Raw genomic sequence first — 16543 nt, 5'->3', positions numbered from 1 at the left:
ACTTTACGACTACAAATACTTCTGAAGTAGAAGAATACAGGAGATTTACACAAAATAAATAAATTAATAAAACATTGCTCAGCCACCCATAAAGATACTCTTCTGAATATTATAACATACGTTGCCTCCTGGAATACACGTGTGAAATATGGAGTGGTCATCGCAGCGCTAAGTTGGGAAAATAGATTCTCTGCCTTGTCAACTAGATCAACTGGTGACATCTGTGAACAGGAACACATATTTACACAGGTACACGAACAGTTAAGTTCGCACATGCACACACACACACGCACACAAGTTCATTGGTTAGATTCAAACACCAGTGCGCCCAATAGCTCATGGTCAAGTGGTTAAACAGAATGTCGCTATCAGAAGAAGAGTAAGAGAGAGAGAGAGAGAGAGAGAGAGAGAGAGAGAGAGAGAGAGAGAGAGAGAGAGAGAGAGAGAGAGAGAGAGAGAGAGAGAGAGAGAGAGAGAGAGAGCTTTTTGTTCCTGTCCACGTCACTGCACTTCTTCACCAAAGATTTCTCAAGAAGCCAGAGAGCAGTCAGAATTATAATCCAAGAGATCCAAAGTTCGGTTTTGAGCAATACACAGCTACCTCAGATAAAGCTATGGAAAGCAACGAGTCACAAATGAAAGTCCACGGCGGGCCCGCCTCTCACCATCACACTGCCCAGTCTTCTCAAGAACGCTGCCTGAAACGACAATATCGATGACATCAGCTTTGTACCAGGTACATTCTGCAATACACACATGCGCATACAGACGTACACAGACAGAAAGAACGACACACACACACACACAAAACACAGGTAAGTAGGTACTTCAGTATGCACACAAAACACACACAACCACAAGCACACAGCGCAATGCCGTAGGTACACACATATGTACGCATGCACACGTGCACACACTCGCAAACATACAAGCACACACGCACACACACACACACACACACACACACACACTTGTACTTGTTGCTCACTGCCAAAACTGGTCACGTGGGTCTCCCCGGGGGAGGGGAGAGACACTCAAAAGGAATCTTGGAAAGATGACTCAATTGGCTATTGAACCGCCCAACGGCCGACAACCTCTGAAATCCCCAAAACTCTGGGTGGACTTGAAAATGATCCCACTTATGGGCTCACAACACCTCAGTAAGTGGGTGAGGACAAGGTGCAGAAAAGGGATTGACGGCATCAGGGTATCCGTCTAGGGATCCAACTGCAGTTACCCCTGTCCCCAGTGAAGGTAATACTTGCTACTACTGTGGGTGGCTAAATCAGAGGGGATCTGATATAAGCTTCACTAGCACCATTGATTACACAAGAGTTAACCTAGCCAGAAGCAGTCCATGGTTAACAGGTATGTATACTTGAAATACAAAGTATATGAACCCTGGAACCAACAAAGGTGGCAGGTACAACATTACACCTTCAAGCAGCCGAGTCCGTTGGCAACAGACCCAACGCAATCAGGCATAAGTGCACCCACCAACCAAACTAGCTGGCACACACACACACACACACACACACACACACACACACACACACACACACACACACACACACACACACGTACACACACACACAGTCCTGTACTGTACTTGCTCACTGTCATGACTGGTCATGCGAGTCTCCCCTGAAGAGGGGAGAGAGATTCAAAAGGAATCTTGGAAAGATGACTCAATTGGCTATTGACCCGTCCGATGGCTGACACCCCTGAAATCCCCAAACACTGGGTGGACTTGGAAATGATCCCACTTGTGGGCTCACCACACGTCAGTAAGTGGATGAGGACAAGGTGCAGAAAAGGGATTGACGGCATCAACGTATCCGTCCTGGGACTCACTGCATTTTCCCCTGCCCCCAGTGAAGGTAACACACACACACACACACACACACACACACACACACACACACACACACACACACACACACACACACACACACACACACACACGCACACACACACACACACACACACACACACACCTCAGACCTCAGACCTGCCCATCGCGGAAGCGATGATAGCGAACAGCTATGCTAGACAGAGCAACGTGTGCTGGGATTACACCATTCAACAGCTTGCAAGGCTGATGAATTGACCGCCACTATTTTTAGCCTGGTATCCACCACACAGCTGATTGAAGTGACTTTTTCTAGCCAGTGAATCCCTATTTTTCATTTTTCCATTTTTTCTACACACACACACCACACCACATACTCCGGCGTACACACACACACACACACACACACACACACACACACACACACACACACACACACACACACACACACACAGGCAAGCTGGCATGCGCGCCTTACCCCTGTTGGATCATTAGCAAGAGATGCTAAGAAGGATGTAAGGGATACATCAATCTGCGAGTACCAGGCGAACACTTGATGGGTAGATAGCTTTGTCCAGACTTCTCGCCGTGCAGACTGTTCAGACTGCTTGGCCAGCAGTTGAGGACCAATGTTAGGAGAACTTTCTTTCAATAGCTTCTCTTCAGTCCGCCAGACTTCAAGCTCCGAATCTTGACACGCCGCAACATGAATAGCAGACTCGAGAAGGCCGAGCATGCGACACGTGCATGCATGGAGTGCAGGGGCACCACCACCACCAGCACCACCAGCAATGGGGTGGTGAAGAGCGACGTCTGCACGTCCATCTTCCGTCCGGCAACCGCCCAGTGAGTTGGACTCTTGGGCTACAGATCGCACACCACCACCGGCGCCGCCGCTGGGTGCAGAGCAACTAGCTGAAGTGGCAGTAACGCCGCCGCCATCGCCACCGCCGCTGCCACTCAATGATCGGTGCAAGTGATCCAGAACACTCTCCTGCATTGATCTGCACATACACACACACGCACACACACGCACACACACACACACGCACACGCACACGCACACGCACACACACGCACGCATGCATGCATGAGCACTCGAGCACAATAATACATGTACATCTAAAGTGCAGATGTTCACCTGTTTTCGCATTGCAGGGCCACAAGAAGGCGATGCGTGAAATGCAAGCATGGGCTTGTCAGCCAGCATTGCCTCTTGTACTCGGGCAATAAGTATCCAAGACAAGATAAGCTCCCAAGAGTGTGCGCGTCTGGATACCCTATTATAATGGGGTCCACCAACGGCGAAAGCTCACATTACGTGGTGTAGTGCTCCCGTTGTATGTGCCCAGGCCGTTTTTTAGCGTCCGGCTAAGTAGTAAAAATAGCACTCCCTGGCAGAAACCCACTCAGCTTATGCGAGCCATGGCAGATATTCGGACTACGCGATCATGCGATGGGCGTTGTTGTATGCAGTACAAATCGTACTTGGAACACGCGATGTGAGTTTTTTTTGCCGTCGGAGACCTCTTATGCAGAGTTGCGCACTCTTGGGAGCATACGTACTCTTGATATTACCTGAAGCTGAAGTGAATATGGGCGAATATTCACTAGAATACAAACCGAGGCGAAGTTGATACTAGACTTCTGGCTCTACATATTCACCCTCTCATCCCCAAACCCCAACAAACGAGTAATGTGTGCCCATAGTCACGTTTCTGATGACCACTGGTAAACATAAGCAGACCATTACTATCCGGTACAGTCAAGACGGACTGGCGTGCTCTTGGCTGGGTTTTGTTCAGCAATGAGGACCGATCGTGAACATGAACTGCTACATGCAGAACAGGAGATGACATTAACGTAGAACAATTCCACGGTGTGCCTTTCTTTTGTCTGGAACTCTTTATCGTGACCTTTCACACGCATGGTTTTCTGTCACAAAACTTGTTATAATGATAGCATTTTTAGGTGTTGTGTATAAGTGTCTCTGAATATTCAGTCTCCATGTTGCAATTTGTTCATCAGTACAAAGAAGATTCCTGACGAGCGTTGTGCGAAACCTAGTTCGACGCCGTCTTATTTCTCCTTTGCACCATTCCCCTTATCGTTCTTCACATCTATTTCCATCTTCGTTTCGTCTTTGTCCATCAACGGTTTGAAATAATATTTTTTAAACCGATTATATTTGTATGTGACGAGTTCAACAACGCCTTTGTGGTATGTCAATTCAGCTGGTTCTGTTCATTGCGATTTTCAATACATCATGATGTGTTCATTTTTTCTACTCCAAACGGTAGATTCCACTTTCCTCTACCAGCTCTATACCAGGTTGGAGGTTGGTAAAGGTCGGCAAAAGTTGTTAGAGGTACGGTACACGTACACGTATGACCACGAGAGCTGGTTTCCGCAAAATATTGTAACATCGATGATCCACGGAAATGGGTAGATCTGCTTTCGCGAACTTCTATTACCCTCTTTACCCTTTCCAATAACTGTTCTGCTATTTCTAGCTCTACCAAGTAGGCAAACATGGATCGCCTTAGAAAAAAGGTACAGTGTAGTGCAGTGTAGAAGTGACTGCAGTGCAGTCCAGTGCAATAGCGAGTACAGTACAGTGCAGTGTCCGAGTGCAATCAGGTCTATCCGTACAGTGCAGTGCAGCACAGTGCAGTGCAGCACAGTGCAGTGCAGGGTGTGCAGTGCAGGGTGTGCAGTGCACTAGCAGGTGCAGTACAGTCCAGTGCAGCACAGTGTACAGTAGTGCAGTGCAATGCAGTGATGAGTACAGCTACAGCCTATAGTGTATGTGTGTGTATGTTGTAGTGCAGTCCAATGCAGTCCAGTACCATAAAGTACCGCCAGAGGCCCCGTCTGGCGAGAGCGCCCCACCTTGATTTTACAGCCAAGGGAAGAAAATTGTATGGCAGAATGCTACTAAGTTTGTACGGTGTGAGGACCTTCGTGTACTAAGGTCACACTTGGTATGTTTTTTTTATGTGGAGCTCGCATCTGCTCGAAGGTAAACCGGGTACGGATTGACTGCACAACATGCAAAGTGTGTACAAGGTCCGTGTTGTATGACCTACAGACAGGAAACCACCTCCACAAGACGACCACGAAAGGACGAGATGGTGGGGCGCTCTGGCGGTACTTTACGGTACATATAGTGCGCTAGTGCAGTACGCTACGAGCGCAGTGTAGTACGCCAGTGCAGTACGCCAGTGTAGTACGCTACGAGCGCAGTGTAGTACGCCAGTGCAGTACGCCAGTGCAGCACGCTACGAGCGCAGTGTAGTACGCCAGTGGAGTACGCTTGTGCAGTGCGCTAGCGCAATGCAGTGCAAAAATGAGTACATGTACAGTGCGCTAGTGCAGTGCAAAAGTGAGTACAATGCAGTACAGTTCATGATCCGCGCCACTGCAGTGCAGTTCAATGCAGGCCGGTGCAGAAGAGTACAGTTCAGGCTGTGTTTACATGAGGCGTTTCAACCCGGGTCGAGTTTCAACTCGCCATGAACACAGATTGACTGGCGCGTTTACATGATGCATTGCGCATGACCCGGGTTGAAATTGGTTGATTGGGGGGCGGGGGGTTGAAATCGAGAAATCGTACTATCGCCCCACCAGTGGATTTCCTGCACTGCTGCAGCTAAAGGCCGATTCACAATACAACTTTCTGCGACGCGACACGCGATTTGCGACAGTTGCGACAAGAAACTGCCTGTCGCGAGCTGTCGCAATGCACCTGTCGCAGAAGTTGAAGAAAGTTCAACTTTTGCGACACGCGACATACACAAATATTAATGGAGTACAGTTTCGACCCTGGGTGCACGTGCATAGTACTACCAAGAGTATATAACCCCCCGGGGTTATATACTCTTGGTACTACCGTAAAGTACCGCCAGAGCGCCCCGTCTCGCGAGAGCGCCCCACCTTGATTTTACAGCCAAGGGAAGAAAATCGTATGGCAGAATGCTACTAAGTTTGTACGATGCGAGAACCTTCGTGTACTAGGGTCGCACTTGGTATGCTTTTATATGTGGAGCTCGAAGGTAAGCTGGGTACGGATTGACTGCACAATGTGCAATGTTTGTACAAGGTTCGTGTCGTATGACCTACAGACAGGAATCCCCCTCCACAAGGCGGCCACGAAAGGACGAGATGGTGGGGCGCTCTGGCGGTACTTTACGGTACATGTACTTGTGCATGAGGCCGTCGCAAACACGAAGAATATTGTGAACCGTGTGTCGCTGTCGCAGCTCGTCGCATGTGTCGCAAGTCGCGTCGCAGAAAGTTGTATTGTGAATCGGCCTCAAGGGGCCGGCGCAGAAAGTTGTATTGTGAATCGGCCTCAAGGGTTTGTACAAGGTTCGTGTCGTATGACCTACAGACAGGAATCCCCCTCCACAAGGCGGCCACGAAAGGACGAGATGGTGGGGCGCTCTGGCGGTACTTTACGGTACATGTACTTGTGCATGAGGCCGTCGCAAACACGAAGAATATTGTGAACCGTGTGTCGCTGTCGCAGCTCGTCGCATGTGTCGCAAGTCGCGTCGCAGAAAGTTGTATTGTGAATCGGCCTCAAGGGGCCGGCGCAGAAAGTTGTATTGTGAATCGGCCTCAAGGGGCCGGTCACAGAAGGAAAATTTGAAAAAAAATCCGTGGTTACCATGGGTATTTGCTGCTGAGCGGGAGATTTGAGAGATTTAATCCACTCGATGAAAATCACCTCGAGGCCCCGATTTTCCGCCGAAGATTATAATCATCCGCGGCTTCCATTGGATTTCTTTGAGTTTCTTTGTTTTTATTGCGTTATGGAGTGAAGTGATACTCTAGAGACTGTGCTGATGCAGCTCTGGCCCAGGAGCAGGGCTGACAGACTGCCAGAAGCGAATGGTGACAAAAAAATAGCTCGTGTGGGTGAGATTTTTTTCATCGTGTAGATCCAGTGTGGCCGTGATGAAAAGTAGAAAAAATATTCCCGGTTTATAATCTGAGGATTGTTCCCTCAATGTGACCGGCCCCTTCGATGAAAAAATCTCACCCATACGAGCTGTTTTTTTGTCACCATTCGCTTCTGGCAGTCTGTCAGCCCCGCTCCTGGGCCAGAGCTGCATCAGCACAGTCTCTAGAGTATCGCTCCACTTCATAACGCAATAAAAACAAAGAAACTCAAAGAAATCCAGTGGCAGCCGCGGATGATTATAATCTTCGGCGGAAAAAGCGGGGCCTCGAGCTGATCCATCGCGTGGATTAAATCTCTCAATTCTCCCGCTCAGCGGAAAATATCCATGGTAACCACGATTTTTTTTCAAAATTTCCCTCGGTGTGACCGGCCCTTAAAGCGATGTAACTAGTTAGCATTCAAGTGCGCTACCATCTCTTTCTTCTGGAGCCTCTCCTTTGCGCTGCTGCAGCAGCTAAAATGGTGCAAAGCCCTTGTTGCGTGCAATGCATACTGCAGTGAAAAGCCATTGTTGCGTGCAATGCTTGCTGCGGCGAAAAGCCCTTGTTGCATGCAATGCATACCACGCACAGTGCGCAACCCACCTGGGAAATGCAAGCTCTGATACACGCCCTCACGGCTCACAGTATCAGCCGACATTTCTGCCTGTCTTTTGCCTGGCTGCGGGCGGCAGCTATGTGTATTCATAGCTGACGTTCAGCTTACCACCACTACCTAGTTAATTGGCTATGGGATGTTGCCCAGATTGAGGGCCACCTGAAGGTACACCAGTAGGTGTCCAGGGACTACTGTCTGCTGCAATGTTTCAGTTTGTAGGTTACTGCGACTGATGGCATTCGTCACATGTGTATCTACATGTATCCACTACTGATGCTACTTACTGAATTGCTGCCATCATAAACAGTCGTCCCTCTTTAATCCAGCACTTTATAAACCACCAACCTCTATAAACCAGCATAACCGCCAGTGACCAAAATATCCTCTTCATGCACATTGCAGCAGTAAATCGGTTATGTTAATCCAGCACCCTCCCTAATCCAGCAGAATTTCCGTAGCACAAACGGTGCTGGATTATAACGGGACCACTGTACTGTGTTACTTGTGCAGGTACGAGAGCGGATGTTCCACAGTACAACAACTCAACAATACATGCAGTGAAGTGCAGTATGTACGAGCAGTACACTGCAACAGGAGGTAGCAAAATCTGCGGGCACCAAACTTACGTGAAAAAGTCACAGTTCTGACCATAGGTGGTGAGTGTCTGCCACAAACTCCATACAGCAGCTTGCAATGCCAGTCCGTCATCTCCCGGAAAGCCAAGCTCGCTGGCACCACATTCATACCACACATGCGCACGCACGCACACACACACACGCACGCACGCGCACACACACACACACACACACACACACACACACACACGCACACACGCACGCACGCACGCACGCACGCACACACACACAGAGCACGTTACCATGGACTTGCTGCTCAGTCTTAGTAGATACATGACTGCACTAGTTTTAAAATATAGCACGTACTGTAGAACATCTAATTATTATTTTAGCGGGTAAATTTGTTAGCGTTTTCTGAATCTGGATCAATTCGCGATGCCATATTTTAGCGATCCAAGTTTCCGATTAAAATAAATAGATGACTTAGTAGTACTGTACTCAACATGCAAAATTTCGATTGATGCGGCACAACTTTAGCGAAGACACCTTTCACTAAAACATCACTAAAATTATATTATCACCAGCGCTAAAATTAGCCGTTTTACAGTAGTCCAAATACTGAACTCCCTAATGGAAAAAGTATGCACAGGGGGTTTCTACATATGTCTACCCACCAGTTATCCCAACACACCGGACACTTGAGAAGCCGCAGAGTAGAAATGTTATGATCGAATAAATTTGAATGATCAAATATTCGGTATAATCCCAAACACATAATGCAGCTCACCTGGCGGGGACTGAAAGGAAGCGACCAATGCGACTCATCAAGTCATACTTGTTCACCTGGAGATACAAATTAAATTAGCATACAAAGATAATGGCAACATAGGCAACGGATACTACAGTACCTTGTACAATACACGTAAGAGTGTGAGCACAATTTTAAAGCTTGACATGAAGAAGACCAGGTGGATTGAGAAAAATGAAGACGTTTGAATGCCACTTTTCTGTACTGTGCCATTTATACATGAAATGTTGGCGGGAAACTGGATGGTGCAACAAAATGCAACAGATGAGGCCCGACCTCGTACAGCAGCAGAGCTGTGTTCCTTGCACAGTGTGGTGTTCAAAGTGTTAGGACCACACAGCCACAGAAGGTTGTCACATTTACAAGGCTAGATATCATTTCTTCAGCAGTGTACCCGTACATGGCATGCACCACGCACGCAACACAACAACTTAGAAGAAGTGTGGAACAGACTTTCCCCTTGTGATCATACCAACCAAAGGGCCTTCAGCAGATATGAACCAATCAATTCTGGAAACAGAGTCTACTAAAGTTTTAAAGAATTGTATAAGCTGTCGATGCATTATCCAAGTCCCCATTCCCGAGAATGCAATAAAGCTACATTAAGGGCATGTTCGATTGGTAGATCAGGATCCAGATCTCAGATCCGTCGGATCCTTCAGAGTCAACACTTTATTTTGGACCTTGACTGTTGCCATGTTGACGAAGTAATAAAATGGCGCTCACAGGTTACCCAAAAGGGTGAAAGTCGTACTCATCGCGCGAGTCGTACGAAAAGTCAACAATGTATCTCGATCCACGTGGGTGTGTACCACAGTGTGTACAAAAATGATTTTTACCCGCCACATACGTACAAAGGTCACATTTGGATCCGTTGGATCTGATCAACCCTGCTCCCCGAGGTGGGTTGACCGGATCCAAATCCAAAGGATCTGGATTCGACCAATCGAGAGGGTGCGAATCCAGAGGATCCGGTTGATCTGGATCCCGATCCTATCCTACCAATCGAACAGGCCCTACAGTAGATTCGTACGCCCAAGAATGCGGTTTTAGAGGGCCAGCCTAGCAAAGTTCTTATTTTTCAGCGCCCCAGGCTACGTTCTTATTTCGCGTTCTTACGCGTCCAACATGACCCGTGACGCTCATGTACAATGCGCTTTGCGCTACATGTACCGGTTGTACTCTTTACATGCACGTGTAGTATGTAGCGCTGCACTGGGTGATGTTTTCGCGAGGACCCGACAAGACTTTGTGGTTGCGGACTTGTTTTTCGTGTACTCGGACAAAATCATGAAGGTGCAATCCGCTTGCAAAACAAACCGGCGCTCAAATATCACGTCTCTTTCTCTCTCTCCTTTTCAGAAGATTGCATTGTAGTTATTACAACACAGTACCAAAAAATGTCGCGTTCTTAAAAATCTTGGAGTTCGTTCTTAAATCCAGGCTGGGGCGTTCTTAGATTTCCAGCCTGGACGTTCTTGGGCGCCATGTTCTTGGGCGTACAAGTCTACTGTAATTCATTGATGCCATCTTCGTTTGGTCCATCCATTCAAAGTAGTAGTACATGTATTGTAGGTTTTTCGACCAGACGGGACTACACAACGCTGGCTTGTGCGGCTTGTGCGGCTTGTGCCGGTGTCGGCAAGTGTTGTGTGGACCTGTCTGGTCGAAAAAAGAACCTTTTCCACTACCACAAGCTATAATGGTTGGGCACACTCACAAGTTGAGCAGCTAGGTAGCGTCCACTGCGACATAGCGTGTTGACAAGCTGCACAGCACTTGCCAGCGGCTGGCCATATGCCACCGTATCCGACACTACACACAACCAAGAAAACAAAACAAAAAAGTAAAGTAATGCAGGGGCGATGGTATGCATGAGACAATGGAGACCTACACTGTCAAGCCGAGCATATGTGCCGGGCTCATTATTCTACAGGCCAATGCCAGAACCAGTCTTCTTGTTAATCGGTGTGTACTCCATCCAGATATTTCTAGGTAACTGTATGGCAGCATCACACAAAACGCTTATGGCGCCATGCGCCAGACGCCCACCTTCCAGATCGGGCTTGCATTCGAAACAGGGTCCGATTCATGAGCCAGGCTTTAAGGCACACTCCGACCATGCAGCAATAGCTAGACCACACATGCCCACAGGGTCAATGAGATAATCCCATGTACAGGAGTAATTTAAAATCAAGGATGATGACTGTAGGCAGTGTGACTCTGGTGGCTATGCTAAACGCAGTATCGCCACCAGGGACAACTACAGTAAAACTTGTCTAAGACGACTACTCAAGGGACCTTCAAAACGTGGTCTATGTGACCTGGTGGGCTTATTATCCAGAGTCATTTGACTGGAAATAGCATCCCTAGGTCCTGGGTTCAGAGGTCTTCTAGGACAGGCGGTCAGTCGTCGTTTCCAAGTGGCGCCTGGACTAATACTGCAGTTGTCTCTTCACATGCTATGCCGGATTTTCTTACAGGAAAAGTCAAAAGAAAGGCTGGCAGATGCTGGCAAAGTATTAATAAAATAAAACAAAACACTACCAACCTTGCTGGGACCAAGAGACAGGAACAAATAGCTGCATCACTGTATCCAGCAGTCGGGGACATTTGGCTAGCTGTGCAGGAAAAAAGGTAATGCGATGTGAATAACATCACACACGTTGCATCACAAACTAATGTGAAAAGCACGGAAAACACAGTGACTGATCTCACTTGGGGCTGGTCGTGGCAGCACAAAAGAGCGCTGGACACACCGAGGTGCAGAGACTTATACACATACCACATTTGCCGGGATATAGTGCGTATCCACTTCCGGAATAAATAAAATAAATTTCTCGGTTCGCGTGAGACTCGGCTGAAAGCCGAGTTTTCCGCATCTGCCGTGGGAACGCCACCACCCTCTAGGATCAAGGCGCAGATGCAGCGCCTAAACGGTGGGAGGTGAGTAGATCAGACCCACCACCCAGTGGTCAAAGACCAAAATCCCATTAGCTGCATCCATGTTACTTCCGGAAATCTGCGGCTAAAACCCAGGCTGCACATTATACTAATAGTAATACGTTGAATTGCCAACGTGGTGCAACAAAAGGGGTGCACTATACTCGGGTGCAGGTTATACCCCAACAGATATGGTAGTTGTTGCAGGTCTCGCTGTCTGATAGCTATTCTTCTCAAATGCGTTGTCATTCACTGGACTTCATTGTGATCGGTTTGGCCAGTGACCCTAAGCTCCGAAAAAGAGACCTAACACGTTCGAAGCAGCTAGCTGTCCGGGGAATTAAACTATTCTATGTGACTTTATCTCAGGAAGGTGTTTACAGCCGCAGGCTTCACATGGTCACGTACCTCAGACGCAGATTGCAGAGAATGCTCCGCAATCCGCAAAAGAATGCCAAACACGGCGGAGATGGCGGTTGCGGGCAGCGCACAGACTTCTAGCAAGTAACGCAGGCGAGGTAGGAGGTTGGTCTTGAGCAGGCCCTGGCAGGATTGACAGATCAATGGAGCAAAACTCGTTCAATTCAAGAACGATGTCAATTCCAATCAAAGCATCAATTATGAATCGCCAACATGTATTTGTGGAGTGACCCGCGAGTGCGGAATTCATTTGCAATGACACGGCTATACTTCAAAGTACGTACAATGCATTCAACCTTCTGTTGCATTCCACAGCACCAATTAATGTCATAAGCTAATGGGCCAAGGCAGATACCAAGCGGACGTACCTTCACCAAGTCTCTAACGATCACCTCCTCATCAGTTGGCTCCTCTTTTTCCTCTTCCTCCTCTTCTGTGCTCTCAGTGCTGTCTTCGGGAACAGCAAGTGACTCCACTCCTAAACTAGGAAAAGCCGCCAGAACGTTATCACTCATCACCTGTAAGAAGAGCAAAACCAGGAAAAAGAAAATATGAGGAGGGCTGAGGACTCAACTGCTACTAAGAAGAAGGCTGAGAGTGATGAACTAGGGAAATAATATGAGAGAGAGAGAGAGAGAGAGAGAGAGAGAGAGAGAGAGAGAGAGAGAGAGAGAGAGAGAGAGAGAGAGAGAGAGAGAGAGAGAGAGAGAGAGAGAGAGAGAGAGAGGAGAGAGAACCACATGAGATATTGAACCCACCTGATCATACTCATTGACCAGCAAAGTGTGAATGGCAGTCAGTGCCACGGAATAGATAGCAACACGAGAGTCATCAAGAGCCCAGCGTAAAATCAACGGCAAACCGGCCTCCAGCAGCTTAGAGACCACATCTGTGTCCAAGTGATGAGCATATCCACCACGAAGGCCCTGCAACAGATTTAAAATAATTCACAAAAACATATTCTCTCTCTTAACAAGCTACGGTGACAAAAAACGACATGGTCATTGGCACCTGAATCCTACGGCATTAGCTGTGAACATTCTTCAAAGGGGCCTATTCTTGGCTCCGCATATATCACTTACCGTGCGCACTATGGAGCCTAGTGTTTCCAACGCCATGCTTTGTTGTTGAGGCATACGACTGCGAGCTAAGACAAACAGCTCTGACAGGGTATAACCGGCAGCCTGGGCACATGAGGATCACCACAGAGAAAAAACAGTGACACAATCAAATATGGAGTGGGTCAGGTACTCACCTGTACCCTACTTGACTGCTACACACACTGGCCAACGGTAGAGCTACGGGGGGGGGGGGGGGGGGGGCAAAAAGCGGTTCATATGTCCCTATGTCATCCTGTATACTGTGCCACTATCCACAATTACAAGTGCCCAAACGCCCTAAACTGATACAATCTGTACAAAATGATAACGACCACACACAAGAAATCACTGAATGCCAGTATCATTTGCCTGACGATACCTATTGAAATAGTCAATGATTGCACATGTACTTCCACACCACTTCTTATATATCTAGTGAACACGCTGTATAGCGCCACCACTCACTTCCGGTTGATCTCCGTGGTGATGCAGGCCTAGGTGGGATGGAATGCTGCTGCTCTCCTCCGGTGAGATCAGAGCGCCGTCAAAACTGAAGCGTGCTGGACATGCCTGCATTGGTGATTTAGTACATACCCACACAATCCCCGCACACGCACAAGACTGATTTCAGTACGGCCATCTGCGGGATCAGAATTTGTCAATAGGGAGGTTTAGCACTACGTAAAAACGTAACATATCTGGCGCGAGTGTTACGTTGGAAACATTTTTGTGATTCGTTTAGCACAGCGCTGTCGCCTGTATCCATGGGGATAAAATGGCGGAGAAGAACGAAGCAAAAAAATTGCAAAGAAAAGAAGATTACAAAATAAATTGTACTGTGCATGTGTCTTGCTTCGATTTTTGCGGCAAATTTGAACAGCAGTTTGTGGAGTGAAGCAGAAAAGACATTGCCATGGCCAGTGCCAAGGAGCACGAAGTTTTTGGTGATGTCGGTTCTTGATTCAGAGGACGAATCAGATTGGGAAGACATGTACTTTCTAGCAGAGGGCAAGAGGCTGCAGGAGAAGCGTCTCGAGGAAGAAATGAGGAGAAATGGTCATGGAACTCGAATAGATTTGAACAAGTTCACTGAGAGCGAGTGCAAAGAGAGGTTTCGTTTTGGGAAGGAGGACTTACGCCAATTGAAGACTCATCTGGAAATCCCGCATGAAAATGTTGCACGTAACAGAACGAAGTTTTCTGGCATGGAAGGTCTGTGCATACTGCTGCGGCGACTGGTCTACCCTAATAGACTTGTTGATATGGAGAAGATGTTCGGAAGAGGCATCAGCGGGCTTTCAGTCATCGTCAATCACATGCTTGAGTTCGTGTATCAGCGGTGGCACCATCTTCTGGACACCCTTACCTGTCCCATGGCTGAGCAATGAGCGTCTTCAAGAGGGAGCAGCTGCAATATTCCAACTCTGCCCACTGAACCAAGTATGGGGCTTTGTGGATGGGACTGTGAGACCCATTGCAAAGCCCATTGAGGGACAGCGACTATTCTACAGTGGCCACAAGAGGGTACATGCACTAAAGTTTCAGAGCGTCATGACACCTTTCGGTATAATTGGCCACCTATTTGGCTCAATCGAAGGACGTCGTCACGATGCCTGGATGCTGGAAGAAAGCAACCTCCTGCCGCAAATGGAACAGCACATGAAAAGAGATGCTGATGGAGGGTACTTTGTGATCTATGGTGATCCAACCTACCCGATTCGTCCGCAAATCATCCGTCAAGGTGCGCACATTTCCCCAGATGAAGCTGAGTTCAACAAGAGCCTGAGTCAGGTGTGTATATGTGTGGAGTGGGGCTTTGGCCAGATTGCAAAGCTTTTTACGTTTGTAGACTTTAGAAAGAACATCAAGATTCTACACTTCAACCTGCCGCCAAGTATTATAATTATAGTGGCTGCCTTATTCACCAATTGCCACGCGTGTTTTTACGGTAACACGGCTGCATCGCATTTCCAGCTTGAACCTCCATCTCTTGCTGAGCACTTGCAGTGAAATCAGGCATCAAGTACCCATGCTTGTAATCACTTCGTACTTGTAAGAAGTTGTTGCTTCCTTCAGTTTTGTTGCATGCTTATGCCTATTGTTCGTTTGGAATACAGTCTTCTTCATTATGTGAGTAGTTTGTGCTCTGCTCGGGGACCGCCGTAACAATTTTTCACCGATAACACTCAGCTGATATAATCAACAGTGCTGCCAAGCAACTGGGTCTGTTTTGCGTACTGTGATTTCTGATTTTCCGTATTTCCAGTATTTTGGCGTACTGCCAATGTACTTGCACGTGCATTGCTTGTTTTGACACTCACATGCTTGTCGGTGGCCGGCTTTGCTAGTGCAAAACATGTGGGACTTGGAACCACGACATGTCACATTTTGTGCTACGTGTAATAATGTACTTGAAGCATGGCATGCACTCGCTTTGGCACAGGGATATACAATGTACATGTGCATTGCTCAGCTTGCCATGCTTCTACATACATATCTGTAGCTGATCAATCCTGTTCAATTTTCCGTACCACTTTGCTCAAATTCCGTACTGCGGAAGAAGGATGATTATTTTCCGTACGAATACGGAAGGTTGGCAGCACTGATACAAAAGCCTAATGTTTCCCTGGTAGAAGTTCTAACTTTCCTTGGAAATTGCTGAAAAGAAACCTCATGATTCTGTCTAGCTGCAGAAATAGGAGAAAGTATGCTAAGGAGAAAGGAATACAGGTACAGAAAATGGGAAAGGTATTCCTAAAGTGCCATGTCAGCAGGCTGAAATACTAGTACACAAAATGGCTTGGAACTCACAAGGCCAGGGAGAAGCGTTAGAAGGGTCAATGCAGATCAGCTGAAGGAGACCAACCTCTTGCTCCAAACAGAACAGCACTAGCGTAAAGCAAAGATCCGGATGGAAGATAAGACATGCACACACAGACACACACAGATACACACAACACACACACACACACACACACACACACGCACACCAGAAGGGATTCCACACGCACAAAGCAAATGCAAGTACGCCGCATTGTTCGCAAGCCGTTCATCAGATCACTTCTTGCTGAGGGCAGCTGCGATCTGTGCCATGTGCTGCATTTGCTGCTGCATCATAGTAAGCATCGTTTCTTGGGTTTTCTCCGCTCGGGCATCCTTCCGCTTATTTTCCTCCTTTGCTTGCTCAGCGTTGTCCTCCTGCAGCGCAATCTCCCGCTCGCGAAGAGCCAACTCTCGAGCACGGAGAGAGTGCTCATTCGCCTTCAGCTCCTTTTTTTC

At 47.7% G+C, this 16543-nt stretch overlaps 1 protein-coding gene across 1 annotated transcript in view; it reads right to left on the bottom strand.

The window, feature by feature from the left end:
• Positions 1-16543, bottom strand: part of LOC135814237 (RNA polymerase II-associated protein 1-like) — a 41376-nt gene that overhangs the window by 16014 nt on the left and 8819 nt on the right. The window contains exons 10-21 of the mRNA XM_065327330.1: positions 13730-13834; positions 13247-13348; positions 12923-13090; positions 12533-12682; positions 12153-12287; positions 11353-11422; positions 10522-10616; positions 8781-8836; positions 8045-8146; positions 2331-2856; positions 666-743; positions 121-221 (exon numbers count right to left, since the gene is read on the bottom strand). Of these exons, the coding sequence (XP_065183402.1) occupies positions 121-221; positions 666-743; positions 2331-2856; positions 8045-8146; positions 8781-8836; positions 10522-10616; positions 11353-11422; positions 12153-12287; positions 12533-12682; positions 12923-13090; positions 13247-13348; positions 13730-13834 (1688 nt within the window). The remainder of the gene's footprint in view (positions 1-120; positions 222-665; positions 744-2330; positions 2857-8044; positions 8147-8780; positions 8837-10521; positions 10617-11352; positions 11423-12152; positions 12288-12532; positions 12683-12922; positions 13091-13246; positions 13349-13729; positions 13835-16543) is intronic.

The sequence above is a fragment of the Sycon ciliatum genome, chromosome 4, assembly GCF_964019385.1.
Source record: "Sycon ciliatum chromosome 4, ocSycCili1.1, whole genome shotgun sequence".
Taxonomy (NCBI): domain Eukaryota; kingdom Metazoa; phylum Porifera; class Calcarea; order Leucosolenida; family Sycettidae; genus Sycon; species Sycon ciliatum.
Note: the sequence above shows the minus strand (reverse complement) of the source record. Positions and strands in the feature narration are given on the sequence as shown.